A 20,541-nucleotide genomic window follows, 5' to 3' on the forward strand; every position below is an offset into this window, starting at 1 on the left:
ATATTTTACGAATATAAGACTCGTTTATTTGAATTTCAGCCAACAGTATGTATTAGAGTGTTCCTTTATTCGAGTTATGGTAATAGGAAAATAAAAAGTTCAATATTCCATTTATGATCAACCTCACACCGCAGCCAAATTTAAACCGTAAATTTGTTTGCTTTTTTTTCCGCCACCAAGTTGATAATATGCACAGGTAAAGGTCTCGCAGAGAGTATACGATAATTTTCATACAGTAAACATTACTTATGATAAGATAGCTCGACCGTACTATACGAGCATTCTTAGCCAGCAGAATTCATACCTATTTGAGTAAGGGCGCTTCTCAGTACCTTCATATAACAAACAATACGAAAAGTAGTGCCATCCTAAATCATTCGAAAAACGTCATAAAACTTGGGCGTTCGCAATTACAAGTAAACGACCATTGTCTAGGCCACCTTTACTTCTGGCTTCTAGAATTAATTAAAACTACCAGTTTACGAAAATCTACACGCTAGGGACTGCGAAAAGGGCAGGGGGATCGGGGGGCTACGCGACGCGTTAATTATAAAGTTCGCGCAATTAGACAAGCATGCAATAACGTATCCAGCATCATTTTATAAGTACTCGGCGCATTTTCATTTCCCTTATAGGTAATTAGTAAAATTGGATATAGTGTCGCAGAAAATGGCGAAAAGTGATTCTATGTGACAATAGCAGGAAAGAGTGTTTTTTTTGTTACTCCTAATTCGTCGTATCGTTTGAAAGACAAGGGTCGCGGCAACATCCATAAGATAAAATTCACGCTTTCTCTACTCGTGAACTACTATACACGGAGCGTGTATTTGTATAATCAATGCTGCGGACCGATATAAAAGATGGGGATAGCTAATAGCTTTATGCAGGAATCAGGACGACGAAAACTACAGAGAGAAACAAGTACGCGCTGCTCAAGTTAACAGTAAATGCGCTTCGTTAACTAATCGGTTAAGAGCAGCAGGGGTGTGATATTCGCCTCTTTCGCTTTTGCCGAGATGACACTTATTGTAAATTTGAAACAATCGATCATTAAATTTTTCACTCTCCGTCGCGTACATAAAAAGCCTAATACCAACCACGTGACACGTTATAAATGATTGCAAAACACTCTTTACGATGTTAATTAATAACGCACGACACGCACTATACACACGTATACGTGTCATAATTTTCTCCGTATATGCGTAAACCTTATGGCCATTCTATCGTTCTCTTTTTCTCGCAATGACACCACGAACGCGTGTTTCGGTAAATTGCTTGACATTTTGCCAAGTCGAAATTTATGATCAAGAAAACAATCGTTTAAACTTGAGATGGATTCGTATACTGTGTACACTGTACACATGAAAGTTTAACCGAACACCTCATTAATTAACATATGTAAAAGCTTCGCCATGATGCCGATACCGTTCACAGCCGATTTGTACCTTGCTACCTCTAGACCTACCTTGTGTGTGTGTGTATTTTTTTTTTCGGTAAAGGTAGTCTGAATTTGATACATAGTGTCTATCAGCGTGTCAGATCGATCACCTACAGTACTTTATATTTTCAAAGTTTCAGGTGAGAAAGATAACCTTTACTCGTGTTGTAGTTTATGGACTTATGAGGCTTTTCGAAACTTTATGACGACTGGAATAGGTATAATGAATACATGTTTCGGGAAAATGACACCTAGCTGTTGACTGCTTTTATTTTCCATACTTCAAAATATACTTATAGGTACCTACAAGTAGGTAATTTATAACCAAAGCAAAACATTCTCCACATATATGCGTCAGTTTTAAGATTTGCGCTTTCAAAATAGACGTGTACCTACCTAATAATAATAATAGGTACATAATAAAAACCGATTTATCCTAGACTTGATGTTCTTGATTTAAATTTTTTCAAAACTATTTTGTAGTTGAATTGTTTAAAATTAAAATTTGGGAAATATATAATGGCACGACAGAAAAATATATTGATGAACGACAGCATAAAGTTCAACGACGAAATAGGGTGTTTGCACGACAGCCATAAATGCACGACAGCATAAGTGATTTGAACGACGAATTTAATAGGTTTCTGAACGACAATGAGGGTAACGACAGAGATATTCACTTTGCACGCCGAAAAAAAAGAATTCCCGACAATAGTATAAATATGTAGATTAACCTGCGAATTTTACAAGACAAATGAGACAAGAAACACCCAAGACGGACTTACAGAAGGAAAGAGGGAAGGTGAGATACCTCCCAGCAGCTAGATTAATTCATAGCCCCCAAAAAATATGAGGTGTAAGGAGGGGGGTTCATGTGGCCCAAGCTTTTTTTATTTAACAAAGTTTTCCGAATTCAATAATTTTTTTGACAGAAAAGTCGAGGTAAATAAGTATACACAAATTGAACTTTTGGGATCCGAAGGACTAGAGACAGACTAATGAGCAAGAGAAAGAGAGGACGTTTGGTCGTCACATTGACTTCTTAGTTCTTAGATCCTATGAGTAAGGGAAGCGAGCCCCGAAGAATAATTTTGACCCCGTGTGACTCCTTTTTTAGAGGAGGGAGCTTCATATACCTCATTTTTTTCAATTATAACAATTTTCCGAATTCAGGGATTTTTAGACTGAATTTAAATAAGTACTCGGATTGTACTTGTGATACCAAAGACTCGAGACCGACATGAAATTAACGTACAAAAATATTGTGTATTTTTTTAAATCTGTCGTGTACTTTTTTTAAATCTGTCGTTGACTGTCGTCGGGCTACTTTTTATTTTCCGTCGTTGACTTTTTTATATTGTCGTTCAATTCTGATATGGTCGCTGAATAAAATTATTTCGTCGTTCAACTTTTTTTTGTCGTTCAATTTTTATATGGCCGGGCATTATATTACTTCGTCGTGAAAACCACCTATTTTCGTCGTTGAAACACCCTAAATTGTCGTGCCGATAAATCCCACCCTTAAAATTTCTGATTTCAAGGAATAAAATAATCAAGCTGGGTGATGGTAATTTATATTTCGACTCCTTCGTTATTATTTTTGCATTTGTGTATGTGTACTTACAAATCACATAAAGTAACGAACTTAATTGAGGTGCGTAAATTTTGAAATTCAGGGTTTTTACAACGTTCGCTTTGTGCTATTCCATCACGCGCAAAATTTTGCGACTGAAAGCTAAAATTTTGTTCGTGCTTATGCTTAGCATACTCATGAGTGGATCACGAAAAAAAATGTCGGAGGATTTTGACCAAATAGAGTGGAGATCTCAACTATAGTTCCGGATATGGGTCCCCAAAGAAGAGGCATTTTCGATAAAATCGTGTTTTTTGCTCCAGTCCCTATCCAATATGTTTTTGGAAGAAATGGTCTAGTTCCAAGATGAGATAGTATATTTGAGATCTTGCGTCAACTTAGGGCATGGCCATCAAAATCCAAACTCCACTGAGCAGTTGAAAATTTGAAAATAGCTTATTTTCGGGTGAATTCGTATTTTAAAAATATGTTCCTCCCAAATATTTTGCATTAATTATACCAAAACATAGTAAAGACATCATTTCTGGAGCTGGAGGAATATTTTGGAATTCAGCGGGGGCAATTTTTTGGCCATTCCCAATTTCAAAAATTCGAGAAAAACAGTTGAAAACTTTTCAAATTTTTTAGAGTTTTTGAAAGTGGAAATGATGACTAAAGAATTGGCACCACTCGTATTTCAAAATATTCCTCCAATTCCATTTGAGTAGGTCTATGTAATAAATTTGGACCTATCAAATCAAAGTTATACTTTTCATCGATTAACTCCGAAAAATAATCCATAGATATTCATGAGTATTTTTCTTCGTAGGTATACGATTCTTTCTGCTTCCTATTTTCAATATGTAATTTGAATTTAATCCTATTTTTCCAACTTGAAAAGTTGAAAAGTTTTTTTTTACATTAAAAAAAAATAAGCACTATATGTAATGAATCCGATACAGGTAGTAAGAGAGGGAGAGAGATTGAAATAATTTGTTACGAATATGAAATTTCAACAAATGCGTTCCATTACATTACTCTTTATATACAAGCTGTAGTTGTTTTGATCATGTCAACTTGAGATTCATCCAAGTTTTCTTCGATGTCTAATCAAGTATTTTAAAAAGTTGAAGACACTGTCGATCCCTACCTTCCATTTTGCCCTCAAGACACCTCACTTGATTTAGGTAATGTTAAACTTTTATGAAATAGCAATTTAAGTATAGTAAGTTAAAACAATAATAATTGATAAGAAATAAAATTCCGAAAAACGGCAAAAGATATTTGTAGTCTTGTAGGTAGGTAATTAACGCACTCTTCTACAAGTATTTACGGCGAACTGGGTATGCAATTTTATTAACGTCGAAAACGCATTGTTATGACTACTTGATATGACTTAAGGGGCAGTGGAAATCACGTTCTTATACAGCAAGAACGCCTAATGTATTTGTTCGAAAGGCTTCGATGGGATTTTTTGGCGACAATTTCATCTTACACTATTAAACGACCTACAGTACTTATTAAATCAGGTAGTTATAATCAATATGTGCTTCTTTCATCTGCATGTAGAATAAGTACATTTAAACCACAGAGATAATTTCCAGACGGAATTTTCAATTGTTTTTTTGACTTACTCAAATTTTAAGAGCTTTGAAGCAAACTTTTTTTCCAACAACTGCATGCAATTTTTTGAATTTTCCTTTAACATTTCATCTTTCTAAAATGCTTATAAGATATGATATGCAGGGAAAAAAGGAAAGTAATCGTGCAAAAATTCTACACTTCAATCAAACTTTCATCTTTGATTTGGAAATTCAGATTAAACAGCCATTGTTTTAAATTTATTTTAAATCAATTTTCAAGATTTCAAAACCAAGAATTTAATTTTTACCAGCTGAAGCTTCTAAGCTGCAATATTGTTACACACATATTGTATAAAGTTGAAAAAAAAAAGGAAGATAAAGGAAACGTTCAAGTATTTGAAGACTCACCTGGATCTTCATCATCCTCATCGCCCCAGTCAGCCTGCTGACTCGACTCGGAATGACCGCGTGAAATGACAGTAAACACGCAGATGGCAACGATGGTGTTTGCTGCAACGCAGAAATTCGCCATCGCGCGATTTCGGCGGCACTCGAGTCGCACACAAACGCGACAGATTCACGTCAACTCGCGACACATGTAAACGACCGACAGCGACAGCGACAGAGACAGCGACGCCAGTAAATAATTCATCAACGAATTACAATTGATTTGAGCTTCATACGCGACGAAACAGATGAAAATGGTAACACTTCATTGGAATTTTTCTTGTAGGCTGAAAATTCAACGAATTTAATTAGAATATAAAACGAACCAAACGCGCAATGTTTTTAATTATTTAATAAATTCCATTCTAAATATTACTGAGTACTTTTAAAGCTTCGCAACTCCTAAATTATTAAATAAAAAACCGTCGGTTTTAATAAAGTACCGAAATTTAAATGGGCGGATAGGGATTTAACTAATAATGGAAGGTTATAAACGCGCGCCGATATTTTTCACTATTTACTGAGATTCCCCTGCGAAATTCAAACCAAATACAAAGATGCAATTAAAAATGCTTTAAATATTCACTTTTTCGTGTCGAATCACGCATGAATTATACAATATTCGATACTATAAAATTCCTAAAGTTGCTATTCTTTTCCCTCCTCGTTATACATTCTGTGCATACGAATGTATAAAAAGTGATGCTGCGCATTTTTTTCTTCTTCCATTTGTATGCATATAGTATTTCCTTTATTCTTTAATCCTTTCGTCGAAAAGAATCGTATCGAGTTGCTTTCTTCGCAGTATCATTTTTCATTATGTTGGTAAAACAATCATTCATATGGGTATATCGATGATAATAATAACACAAGAGGGTACAATAACAAGAGAACATACATACAAAAAAACGACAACAAAACAAAGCAAAAAAAAATACCATAAAAGTAAAACTGCATAATTAAATAATCTGATTCACTTTTCCACTCCGATTTAGTAAACGCAAACAAAATGAAAATCATCCGATAATTTTGGAAGATAGGGGTAGGTACGTGTATATCGCAGTAATTTACTCAAAACCTGCCTGCTACATTCGAGCTCAAACATAGGTAAGCAGCAAAAAACACTTTTGTAACACGATATCGGCGGTGTTTTGGTTCATTTACTCTGTATACTCACATCACTGCGGTTTTTCTAGCGCTTTCTGCTTTTTCTTGGCGCAATTGCCCTTTCATTTTGTGAACGTTGGTTCAAAAAATGAAAGCGTATACCTATATATGCCTGGAGGTGTAGAATTTCTGAAGTAGAGGTGAGAATATTTCTATGTGGAGCTGACACGCGCTGACTTACGTAGATACGTATTGTATTATGACATATTTATACTGTTTTAATGAAATGATTTTATCTGATGTGGCATAATATATGTATTTTCAAGATTTTATTTCAATTCATAAGATATGAAAAAGAGCTTTTTCCAAATTTTTTCATCTAGAGTTGTTCATTGAAATTTTGGCATACTTACATTGAATTTTTTTGGCTTTTTCACATCAAAATTAATACCTACATATTAGGTAAGAGAGTACGAAAATGTTATCATTTCAAAAAACAAAACAAAAACAAAAACGAGAAACTGTATCTTAACAACTTTATCAACTATATTTTACGAAATGGAGCTAAAAAAATTTCAGGCATTTTTCTACTCAAAAATACCTATAATGGTTAAGTTCAAAATATCATAAAATGAAAAAAAAAGTTTTCAAAGGACGTTTTAAAATGTTTCATGACTTCATCAAACTGAATATCAAGTTCTATTCTAATGTTCACTTATGGTATAGGTAAGTACATAGGTATTTGTTCTTTATCTTATGAGTGTTATTGTGACTCTTTTCATTACATAGGTAGGTATTAGGTACCTACGTTGGGAAATCTGATATTTTTTCAGGCCTGATTTGACGAACAACTTACAGTTACAAAATCACATTTCCGCCACCAAGTTTTATTATAGCCTCCTGCAGAATTTGACTTCTTGGCATTGGTAATTTTTTAAACGAATAAAGTGCTCACTTTTTCCCTCATTCGTGAGTTTTAGAAAATAGGTAGTAAATTCCGATAAAAACTATGAAAATCTCAAAATCACCGTAGCAATTACAATTGAACTACCATACACACAGTATAAATAAATATTTACATATTCTTCAAGTAATTTTTGTTGTTATTGTTATTTTTCAATTGCAGGGGTTGTTCAGCTATGAGCATATATAGCAGGAACGAATCTAAGAATTGAATTTAAATTTGAGCTCAGCACTGCTCAAACCATGTAGGTATCATACGTATACTAAAATACGTACGTATCACAGTCACACGACTTTTTATGTTTGTTGAAATTTAGGAGAGGAAAGAGCACTAGGAAGTCTTCAGGGCATTAAAAGGAATTTATTCTAAAAATGAGTTGATAGTCTATTCGATAGATGCTAACATTGTCTACAAAAAGAAGTATTTTTTTTCTCAAATTTTCAAATGGAACCCGAAGAAATCTTCAAGTTTTCCACTTTGGTAAATTTTCAAAAAAGAAATTAGATTTTTTCCTGGTGATATTAACAGATTTACTATACGAACTCGTACTATTCAAAGAACAATAAATTTCAATAAAAACAATAAAATATGTGGACCCCCTCCCCCTCTTATACTCTATAAGATGGATATTGATGATTTTTCAATTATTGGGGGTGACATGACTTCATGAAATTTCTGGGCAAAATCGGTGTACTGCCTACAGTTGTCATCGTCATGGTCGTGCTCCTTTACATGAGATAGCATCTGTACTTCCATCTATATTAGCCAGTTTCTAGCGTATCTGATAGTTTCTTTCAGGGTCTTACTGGGAGAGTTGGCCAGTGAGTTTGTTGTTAACAGCTCTGATCGTTTCCTCCCTCTCGTCATAGTCATCGTTCTTCCTTGAATACATATCATATAATTCTTGGGAAATGTAATGGTGGTGGTTTCCCATCGCCTTCCATCGTGATTTTCTGTTGCGGTTTACTCCCTTAGCCGAATTTGTCAGTTTTTAGGCACTGGTATTTGCCTTTTCACTCTGAGGCTCTTGTGCTTCCCTGGGGATTGAATGAGTGAGTTGTTGGTGTTCTGCAGCTCTTATGCATTATTGTTTGTAATCCGTATTTATGTAGAGGTTTGTGCTTCGGCTTGCCACTCCTCTCCATCACGTCGTTCCATCAACTGAAGAATTCTGCTTTGGCCATGTTTATCAATTCCGAATTTCTGAGTCCATCGAACAGCAACATGTTACCACCCCACACAATGTGGACATGCAGAATACCCCTGGTGTTGTCTTCACCTTTTCATCTGTCCTCGTGGACTGGCTCCTCTTGATGATCCGAGCTACTACCTAGAGACTACATACCTGTAGCGCCAACAACCTGTGCCCTCTCAAGGGCACAATTGTTTTAAAATAAATAAAATGGTCGAAATTGGGTGATGTGATTTGTGATTCAAAAATATGGATAATTCAAGTTCCTTTGTAAGGTAACCTGGGGTGCGTAACCAACAATATTTTTGTTTCCATGAGGCAAAATTAATGTTTTGTTTATGGATCCAAATCTGTCAAAGAACGAAAAAATCTGATTGGCTAATGCTTTGTTTATACCTAACGAAATCGAGTACACCCAATTTTTACATGCAAAGTGAACGCATCCCTGACCAGTGTATGATCAGCAGCCAGTAGTTGATCACGCTGTTACAAAATGTTGACAGATTTATTCTAGATCATGTTCTTACAAAGTTCACCAACTTATTTGTTTTTCACTTTTTGTGCAGAGTAGTCAACTACTGACTGCTGATCATACACTGGTCAGCTAAACTCAGGTTATATCTACCTATGTACCTACCTTAACTCAAATCATGTACAGTAAAAGCTCGTTTTAACGCGCTTCAAGGGACCAAAAAAAAGAGTGTTATAATACGAAACGCGTTATAAGCAAAAGTCTCGTTTCAATGCTGATGAGTGTAAAACCACAAATTCTCATTTTAAAGCAAAAAGAGCATAATATCAGAAGTGAAAACGTGAACTTTATTTTGAATTTGAACAACTGTTCCAGTTGAGAATAAAAAAATCGGAAATTTTACTTTGACTTTGAGGTCTGCTAAGTATATTAATATAAATATGTTAGTTTTACAAAACTGTTTTCTGTGGTCAACATTTTCATAAAGCCTTGCTGTTTTGTTCCAAATTTTTCAAAAAGTAATCACTTGCTTACCAAAATTTTGAAAAATTTTACTTCTCAGTTTTCTTCTCAAGATTATGACGAAAAATCTAGAATTTGTATGAACTGAATGAAACTGTTAAAAGTTGAAAAACAGATTTTTGGCAAAATTTTGCCATAAAAGTTTTTTTAAAATTTTTTTAAAAATCAAAAATTGCAAAAAAAACTGTTGTTGCAGCCAAAATTTCAGAATTTTTTACATGAAAGAAAGCAGTTTTGTCGCAAAAAATTGCTTTTTTATTGTGAAAATTATTTTTAAAAATGTGATTTTTCCTGAATTTTAGAGCGTTAAAACGCGATTTATAATCGCTTGTGAGCGTTATATCGCGATTAATTTTACATTGGTTTAAATGGGGTTGTCTAGGGACCTCAGGAAATCAGCGTTATAACGAGCTTTTACTGTATTTCTATCAATTTTTTAAAGAATTATAAGACATTTTCAAAGATGAATACGTGTTTCAATTCGAAACTATTTGAATCGCCGAAATTGAATGTGATTCAGGATTCAAATAAATTTTTATAAATTAATGGTTCTGCCCACTCCTGGTAGGTATCGATAAATCGCCGATTAAGTAGGTATATGAATTTCCTTTCGGCAGTTTCGGAAGTTCATGTAATTCTGATCATCATAGAGGTAAGTACCTATAGTCTTGTTTTCTAATTACATTTGCATAAAAACATCATCATCCTTATACAATACACCTAGCTAAGTCTAAAAATTCCGACGTCTACGAAAGGAAAGCAGTATGTAAGAAAAACGCGAACATTAAATACTCTTTTTCGTCGCTAATTTTCCGCTTTTTTGAATATAAAATTGTAAGATAATTTTTAGTCGCGTTGCGGATAAATAAGAAACGCCCCGTAGGTACTTGAGTTTTATATTACGTAATACGTATACTTATACACATAGCATACTGGTATAACAGCCATGGCATAGCAAACGGTCATAACTACTTCAGTGAAATTTTCTAAACTTTGGAAACACCGTTACTCGACACCGAGAATGTTTTTCATTTTAACTGAATACTTATTTCGCGTAACTTTTGATTTATGCGTTATACTTGACCTTCCGTTTATTTAACCCGTTTTCTGGGGCTTTTAACGTTTTAACGCGGCTTTCATTTCGATTCTTTGAGTAACCTAAGTAAATTATAATTTAAAAACTTTAACGCAAAACTCATTTCCTATTTTTCGTTAATTTTTCGGAAATTTATTTCACCATCATTTACCAAGCATAAAATATACCATACGAGAAAAAAAATTCGATGCCCAACGCAAAAACTTCTTGAAGAATTTTTTCACCCTAGGAAAACAATTTCGATTTAAAATTCTCGGTATTCTGGAAAGTGGGAGTTTATTTATATCTTTTTATTATGTAATAGCTTACTGAAAAAATATCTGCCGCAGGGAGGTTTTAAAAATTTCAAAGAAATAAGTACATATCCGGATATTAATTTCAACGCAATTTTTTAAAATGGACTATCTGTATGAAAAAAATCTTTCACAGAATTGTATACTTTCAAAATCGAACAAGCTGAACGTAGGCTTCAGTGAATGAATTTCAAGAAAACACCGAACACGAATCCTTTTCTGCATCAATTTTTTACTACCTAACAAAAATTCGTAGGTGTTAACACAAATTCTACATGATTTATCCTTTTAACAGATTATACAAGTAAAATGAATAGATATAAACCAAACTACAAGCGAGCCAATAAATGAGTGTTCAGGTGAATAAACCAGCAACAAAAACTCATATCGTTTGCGGTAGGCGCATATACGCCTACATCAGCTTCGTGGATTTAGGTTGGGTCAGAGTTCCTTTCAAAAATTCATGTAATACTGTATCTACCTATAGCTAATTAATTTGAGAGAAAATATAAACTAAAAATTTAACCGAAAAACTTTTAAAATACGAGTAGGTACCCATATTCTAAAATACAACGAAAATTCGCCAACCATTAAACATGCCTATTTGTTTAAATATGTACTTGAACTAAAATTTTGGTGTAAAAGGTACCTAAAATAAAAATAGTACTTTTGAATTCGGTATAAAGATGTAGGTAGGTGGTCTATCTACCCACCTACAAAAAACCCTACTAATTATAATTCTTTTTTTTCTTTTTTTTTTTAAATATCAGTCTTGGTTTTTCAAATCATTTTATAAGTACTAACATATTACCTAGAATATGACTCAATTTCGTACATTACCAAAAAAACCACATCTTTTCGTTTGGATAAGATCTCGTCAAAAGTTAAAAGAAGAGTATTATTACGTTTTAGAGATGATAAATTGCACCTTTGCAAAAGGAAAAAAAGAGCGCATTAACCGGGAATGATGCCCGATAATGCCCTAACAGCAGAATATATAAATCTGCGAAAAATAGTTTTTCTTTAGAAAAGAAAGAAAATTCTTTTTTTTTCTTTTCACGTTTCTCCTTTAAACCTTTCGTCTTGAACTCTTCTTCTGCTCTTTAACTTGAGTTAACAAACCACAAGTAAATAAAACGCTTCTAGCTAATAAAAGTGTCACCCGCCTACCAATACTTCTATTATCTTTTTCGATTTTTCTTTTCACCTTTATTCTTTATTCGTGAAGAATAAGTTCAAGATCACATAATATGAAAACGTGGTACGTACCTTACCCTTTTTATTATATATATTTTTTTATTACGATTATCGTGGGTATTTCGAGTGATTTTGAAAATATGTTAGTAGGATGAATGAGAAACGTGTTGACCGAATTTCCACATAGAAAGCTTGGAAGCTCGAGGAATTTCTTTAAGATGTAAAAAATTGGACCGAATTTATCATTAAAACATTTTTTCTTTACTTCGTTCATCCCTCGATTACAAACTACATAATTTTTTTCAGAAAAATTTATACTGTAAATTATGATAAAATTATTAATAACGTCGTTTTCTACACGCAAATTTCAAAACAAAAAAAATTATACGGCCTTATTTTCCTCCAATAAATTGCTAGAAATATGAACAACTCGTCGGTAGTTTTCATAATCGTTCAGTTCATTATGAGAAAATTTCTGAATTTCCCATATTATTCCATGAAATATTTGTACTTATATTCTAGCGAACTATTTATGGTATTTACGAGAATATTTTTTACGTCGATATTTATTCGCGAATCTTTCTACACCACCTCTAAAAATTCTAAATTTTCAACCCATCTGTATGAATACGTAAAATAATTACGTTATAACAACTTATACAATTTTCCTCACAGCAATATTTTGTGAAATCGAAAAAGCCCTTTTGGGGTAAATTTTCAGAAAGCTTCGTATTTTCAACTAATAATTCTTTCCTATTATTGTACCGAAAATTACTAAAAAGAATGATGTAGGTCGAACTTTTATTTCAAAAAAGGTCATTGCTCATCAGCTTGGCTTAATATTCTCTATAAATAATTGAGTACATCGAAAATTAAAAGGACTTAAATTATGGGTTGATTTATTTGATCGTTATTCCGTGTCCAAAAATAAGAATTCAAATACACAATTTTTTAATTAAAAATTATTTCGAACAAATACCTGCATGGATTTCGAAACGTATCATTAATTTTACACTCACGTGGGTACCTATAACCTACCTAATTTTCGTTTTCTCAAAATATTCTCCATCAAAATAAATCAAATTTCTGCAATTTAGTCGTAAATTACGATACGAAATGTTTCTCTTTTTTATTTCGTTTAGTTGATGAGTGCAGCAGTAATTGGCCTTGTCAATACCCAACAAAAAAAAAACTCATTAGAAAAGAAGTTGGAAGAAATGATTCCGTAAAAGAGAGGAAAAAATTACCTTCAAGTACATTTTGTCCGAAAGAAGTTTGCCTTATCTACTTCATAATTCCGCAGGCGTAATAATTTGTTATATCTACCTGAATAGAGTTGAAGTGGATTTCTCTATTTCGCAAACTTTACCAAATAATTACCACAATTAAAGAAGAACTGAAAGAAGTTCGTCTCCTAATTGACTGATGCCTTTTTGTTACCGATGATGCATTTCTGTTACACAAATTTTTTAAAGGAGACTTTTTTTTATAGTGACGAGAAAAAAATGCTGGTTTATAATTTCTTAATTTATGCGCAACTTTATACATTTTATAATTAATTCAACGAATAACATTTGGAAATGCAAAAAAAAACTTTTCTGTAGACGATGGAAAAAGAAAATAAGAAAAATGAAAAACGGTAATTAATTTATCCGATGAGATTTTCTTTTCGGTCGCTTTTTTAATTTTATTTCACTTCGCGCAATACCTTTTTCCTTTTTTAATAAGGTGCTGCGGATTCTTAACGCTGTGCTGCGTTCAATATTCCCCGGTTGTAGGTCATGATTTTTTAGAGATTTTGATTGACGTGATATATTTATTACCTGTACGTTGGGTTGTTTCTTCTCTGGTAATTTATTTTCTTCGCTGTTTATCGTTGTTACAATTCTCGTCGGCACTATTTTAGCCAAATAAACAAATGAAAGTATTTGCCCGCGAAAGGTTGGAGAATGTGAATGTCTTTTGTGATGATAAAAGTCCCTTTTTATGAATTATTACGTTTTGTTGGTAGGTACGAGTAGGTAGTAGGTACACATTCCATTAAATACATTTCCACCATCGGTGTATTATATTGTATTTTATAGTATACGTGTATTTGTAATTTCAATTTATGCACATTGGTTTTAGAATAAATTCACTCAAATGAATGAGGTGCGAAAATTTTATTCATGATGTTTATTGTTGAGCGAAATTACTCTTTTAAATAAAGATTTTTGAGGGTAAACAAGATGAAGCGAGATTTTTTTTGTTTACGAATTCAGTGTAGCATAAAATGAGCTTGCAGATAGAAAAACTTTTTCGATACTTCATTCCGTAATAATCGCTTTTTCCTTTTTCTTCTGTTCACGCCATACCAACGTGCTCATCAGCTAGATGTAATTTTCTGTCAAGTTTTTCCCTGTTAAATGCGCTACTATGGTAGTACATAATAATGTGGTATGTCTGTGTACTAATGCATTTGTACACATACATCTACCTAGTTGGCATCATACTCAAGAAAGATATAGTCGGATTAAATTACAAAATTAAAGATGAGATTGTGACATCTTATTCTTTTTATAGATAGGTATCTAAGTATAGGTATTATGTATCTTTTGAAAAAAATTTCGTGGTAGAAAATCATTTCAAAACCCCAATTTTTTTCACGAGAAATTATAGGTAAGTGAGATGAAAAAAATTCTGATTAATGTGGTGATTTTACAAGACCCACGCATTGAGATTCGATCTTTTTAAAAATATTTGATTGCCTGTTTCAGCTTTAAAAATTATGATTTTCTCACCTAGGTGACCTATAGGTACTCTCATCATCGCATTTTTCGGGTGGAATTTTTCTCTACCAATTAACCATGAGCTATGGGTGTGAAGTTTCGTTTATGTAAGAGTAATATACAGGGTGATTCAGATAAGACCTGAAAAATTAAAACCACGTATTCTGCTCGTCGAATTGAGAAAAAATTTCCTTTGCAAAAATTTTGAAAAACCAACCATTATTAATGAGATATTTGCAATTAAAGTTGTGTAAAATATGGCAACACCGCATTTACATTTCGTCTATTCAAATTAGGGAAGCGTAACAACAATTTTGTTTTCAAATTTTTTACCTCTTAAATTGGTTGATTTGAAGTGCAATCATTTGCCAGTCAGCAATTTCTATTGTTTTTAGGAAACAATAAAATCGTAATTTACGGGAACAAATTTTGCTATGTTGCCAAAGTGAGCATATTAGTTGAGATAAATCACGTTTTATTGAGGATGAATAGCATTTTTTTTTAAAATAAAAGTAATTAAAATTGAAAATTGAGTACAGGAAACCTTCAAAGTGATTAGTTTATAAAAAATTGGAGAGTTTGTCAAAATTGAAAAATTTGATTATTCAGCATCCAGTGGACCAAAAAAGAGAAATTAACGTTTAATGAGTGTCGAATGAGAAGTACTATCGCATTAATTAATAAAATTCGAAATACCTAATTTAATTTAACTTCAAGTTTTGATTGTTTTTCATGTAAGAAAACACATTTCTGACTTCAAAACACCAAGTTATGGACCAAAACAGAAAAGAATGATACTCTACATTTCTGAGATCTCACTTCACTTTTTCCACCACCTGCTCTCCAAAAATTTTCAATAGAGACGCCGAAATGGCCAATTTTAAGAAAACAGCTTGCCCCTTTTAACGGTCAATAACTCCGAAATGAAGAGGTTTTGGTCCATGGTGTGTATCACACTTTTTACCCCTATTCATGAGTAGAATACGTGGTTTTAATTTTTCAGGTCTTATCCGAATCACCCTGTATAAATAACGTGTCGAGGAAAAAAAACAATGTAAAAATGTTGACTAAATATGCTAAAGAATAACTCGCTGATTTTTTCGAGGGGGAAGGGGGAGGAGGAGGAGGAGGAGGAGGGGGTTGAAATGAATTTATTGGTGGAAGAATCATCTCAAATTGTAAATCAATTTTTAAAAAAACTGTATCATTTTCTTCAAAAAAGATATTCCTAAGTTTTACGCAAGCCACTTTTTAAATACAAATCTGTTAACAGATTTGCATAACCAGTTCGCCGTAAATACCGTAAAGTAAACAAAATTGTGAAAGATGACTGATGAGCACCTAGGTTACTAGGTACCGTTTAATGGTTTGAAAAAAATCACGACGAATACTTTTCTTTACTCTTTTCAACGAACCAATTTATAAGATGGAATCTAAATCCTCCCCAAAGATACGATGGCCTCAGTTTTTTTTTCTTTTTCAAAATTCCAAAAATATCAAAAGCGAAGTAGCATGTAAGTATTGATCTGTAGGTTTAGAGTGACGCCTTGTTTAGCGAATTTTCGACTGCACTTATAGTTCGAATATGCTTTCATTTCTTGAATACAGTTGATTAGTGTCTCTCCAATTCCTAATTTTGTAAAAAAAAAAGTTGATGAATTCGAAAATGTGAAGTTGCAATTTGATTAAAATAGGTATATTAATTCGTTGTGACCAAGATAGAACCTGCAGGAGAATTAATTGATAATAAAACTTAGCCACCTCAAATTATAGCGAAACGGCACCATTTGTTACAATGGGACCTTTTGAAGAGTCCACATCCGATTTAAACGATACCGCCATCTTTTGGAAACAGCGTTCTTTGAAATCACCATAACCAAAATTTCAGCTCTTTTCTGCAAACTTTCAAAAAACGAGCAATCAAAATTGACCATTTTGGCGACTAAGAACTATTTTTTTTAAAAAAAATAATATTTATTCCGTAGAATAATCATTATGAAAATAAGTTTTGAAACTAAACATCGATGTCCCTGAACCGAATTTCACGATTTTCGGTCATTCTGAAGTTGCCAGCGTGATTTTCGATTTCATCAGAATTTTAAAATTTCTCCTGAAGGCACGAAAATTCATCTAGGCAGCTAAAAATCGAGTTGTGGCTTCTTTTCGACCTACAGTTTGAAGGGTTCATCTACATTTGAGCTGATTTCTAGACGGACGTATTTTCAAGATGGGTTTTTTTACCGGAATATTTATTAAGGGGGAAAAAATTTAAGCATCAAAAAGTTTTCTGTTTCTTGGAAAATTCTTAAAATTGGCACAATGACCATATCTACTACTAAAACTGACCCCCGAATCCAAAGTCTACCATTTTGAGCCTTTCTAGAGCCTTCAGTGCGATTTTCGATATAGATAAGCTCATTCGAAAGTTTTAGGTAAGGTACCAGTGCCTAATTTCCAACTAAAATCTAGCTAAAACAGTTGGATTGAATAATGTTGAAACTTCAATTCACAAAATCGACAACTCACTTACATTTGTGCAATTTAGATAGGCAGCAGTATCAACAGACGAGAAAAGCAGAGAGCTGGAGATCGAAACACCCGGTAGAGATACATTACCTACATCATTGTATCCGTATTTCCAGGTGATTCGTAAGAAAAAGAGCAACATTCTACTACAAGACAAATACGCATTGTTTTTATTATAGTTTGTTCTCGAACGTTCACATACGACCAGGAACAATACAAATCGCAAGACATGGGTTCTTACTCGTACATATAATACCTATCTGAAATCGAGATCACCATCCGAGCTTGTTATTTACTTTACATAAAATATCGCGTAGAGATTATTGTTGATAAAAAATAAAACTCGTTACCAAATTTTTCATGTCTAAGGTATGGTATTTAGTTTTACTTTTGTTATTTTAACTTGCAATGAAAAACAATCAAAATCAAAGTTGGAAAAACTTGGGCACAATATAGGAAAGCAAGCAGTTTTCAAGTATTTTTTTTTCCTCGAAATATTCCAAGTTTTCGAATAACTTTTACGAGGTAAATAAAATTTTCTTTTCAGGTATCTAATTTTCTTTCTCATTTTTTCTTCGTTTTTTTTTTTGCTTCATTTCTTTTTTCTTCGTCTAATTTTATTTTTATTTATTCGTTCTCGTTCTTTTTCGCGTAATAACATACAGAAAAACAGTTTCAAGTTTACCATCAACTTAGACGCGGTTCAAGTGAATTTAAAACATCCTTTGAAAATATGCTTATTATTGTAGGGAAATTGTCTCTAACCGTACAGATAAAGAAAAAAAAGATGTAACATTTGACAAACACATGACTGAAAAAAAAATCAAGTTTCGAATAAAAAATACCTACCTATACCTATATGCGAAAAAAAGCTAAAGGGTGGAAAAACAGAGCAAAATATAATTGGAAAAAGAAAACAGAAATAATAATAAAATATTTTCAATAATGATAATCACAAAAACAAGCATATAGGTACGTAGATGAGGTGCAAACAGAACAAAAAAGACACTGGGAATGAAAAAAAAAAAGAAAGAAAAATCGTCGCGCGATATCGGAGCACACGTGGTAAGTAATCAAAGACACGAATGACATTACCGTTATCATTTTCGGTAACAATTTGTTCACAGGGTGTTTCATTGAAAAAGCGAAATCTGCTCTATGCCATACATACACATACTATATTTTATACGTGTACAGGTTAGTGCCGTGTTACGAACCGAACCTCAGCCTGGCTCCTATTTGAACTGCAAATATGAATAGCGCGCGAAAGAATAAAAGAAAATACATAAAGGAACTCTCGGCTTTTACAATAAAATCGCAATATGGTAACGCATAAATAACGCGAAATACATTTTCGACCGCCAGTCTGCAGCAACGTTTAATGGTCCCACCAGTCCTATTATTATTTTCGAAATTCACCGCCGGAAAATGTAATTACGCGCCATAAGAAAAGGTCTTATCTTTTCCTCTCTCTCTCTCTTTCTCTCTCGCTCGCTTTCCATTCTTTCATTTTTTCCCCATATTTTTGTCTTCTTTTTATAACGTTCGATTAGCTCAATTTAGTGTTACACTTCAATTTCAAAACGTCTAGGTATACCTATACGATTTCTAAACCTTATAAAAACACAGCAAATTGTCCAACTTATTTTTCACCAAATTGATCGACCGCAATATACGAATAGCTATACGTAGATAAACACAGGTAGGAATTCGAGGTAATTTCAGTTCAATTCTTTTCCACATTGTATTTTTTTCATGTTTAATAGCCTGATTCGACTCATAAATACCTGAAAATTGTACTTTTTTAAAACGAACTTTTAATCAGGTATAATTATTACACGTCACGCATATCAGATAAGACTGCAACCCACTCGAACTAAATTTCGTCATTATGATTTGTTGCCTAACACCAAAATTAAAGGGGTCGCAAAACATTAAAATTAAATTAATTACCAGTAGTATACTTTGAGTGATTCTGTAAAAAATACAAGAGAAAACAGCAATAATGAAATGCATTTGGTTTTTGAAGTTTGTCGATAACCGTGATTATTTTTTTCTTTGAAGGATTACTCCTTTTTTTTTCGGCGAACGTTTGATAATCCTTCAAATTTGATTTAAAGTGAAAGATTATCGAGGCAAAATTCGCGTTAAAAGCACTATCGAATTCCATGCTTGAAAATTTATTTGAAATTGTGTGTGTTTATTTAACGGCTGCAGATTTACTTAATTTGAAAGATAAGCAGAGTATATTCTGATACATGTAGTTGATCTTACTCACTAACACAGAATATCTTGATAGGACAAACTGTAAAGTATGTACTTTAAAAAAAAAAGTTGACGAGGGAGGAAGTTGGTAAAAAAAAGGTTTAAAATAAATTCAGAAGAACGTGAATAAAAGAACTGAGATCTCGAAGATCAACGCATTGTCATAAAAATATATCTGGGGGCAAATTGCGCCACTCACCTCCTCTCCCCCCCCCCGTTAGTGACACTATTCACGTTAAAATAAGGCTTTCAAATCATGGATAAAAAACAAATCTTAAACCATACAAGACAATTCGAAAGAGCACTGCACTTACAATACACCATTAAAAAAATGTTCAAATTCTGAATTTGACTTTTTGAATAAGTATTGTCGAATTTTTAAATACTACATACTTATTTCAAATTACGAAATTAAAATTTTATAAAAATTGAGTTAAAAAGCTATAGGTAATTTTGTTTGATCTTTTCTTCAACTCGTCAAGTCGATTTGGTGGCAGTTTTAAGCTGTTCCCTGTCTGAACTCGCAAGAGAATTTTCGGATTTTATGATTTTGAAAAAATGTTCATAAAAAAGATTCAAAATGAAATTTAGCTCCTATAAACTCGAATCGCACTTTTAAAAATCTGTTTCTGCTGGGGAGCTTTCCTCGATGTTGATTCAGCCAATTTAGGTTACGATATCCTATTGGCTATTTATAACCTCAGTTGAGACAGTTGGTAGCATAGTTTTAGGCTAGATACCTATTAGGTACTTTTCCACTAGAACTTCCAACAAATGTTTGCAATGAATAATCGTGGTAGAAAATTTTAAAAGTAAGTATAGTAATCTAATGTAAAAATTCATCTTCAGATTTTCTATACACAAAAAAAACATATTTTTTTGAACAGTTTCGAATACTCTATAGCTTATAGAATAGGGTGTTCCTTATTTTTGGAGTTCGGATTTTTTCGCTCCCACCCCCTAAAGTGGTGACCTCAGGTGAGAAAATAATTCCCTATTCTTTATTTTTTCCATTTTCGAAAAATTCGGGCTGCGGTGGGCCCCTCAATTTTCAAAAATTTGAAAAAAACCTAATTCAAAGAAAAATGTTTAAAA

General features: G+C 33.0%; 1 protein-coding gene across 1 annotated transcript in view; it reads right to left on the reverse strand.

Annotated features, from left to right (window-relative positions):
- Positions 1 to 20,541, reverse strand: part of LOC135839739 (hemicentin-2-like) — a 116,143-nt gene that overhangs the window by 90,400 nt on the left and 5,202 nt on the right. Inside the window, exon 2 of the mRNA XM_065355911.1 lies at positions 5,006 to 5,331. Coding sequence (XP_065211983.1) covers positions 5,006 to 5,129 — 124 coding nt within the window. The 5' untranslated portion in view covers positions 5,130 to 5,331. The remainder of the gene's footprint in view (positions 1 to 5,005; positions 5,332 to 20,541) is intronic.

This window comes from Planococcus citri, chromosome 3, assembly GCF_950023065.1.
Source record: "Planococcus citri chromosome 3, ihPlaCitr1.1, whole genome shotgun sequence".
Classification (NCBI taxonomy): Eukaryota; Metazoa; Arthropoda; class Insecta; order Hemiptera; family Pseudococcidae; genus Planococcus; species Planococcus citri.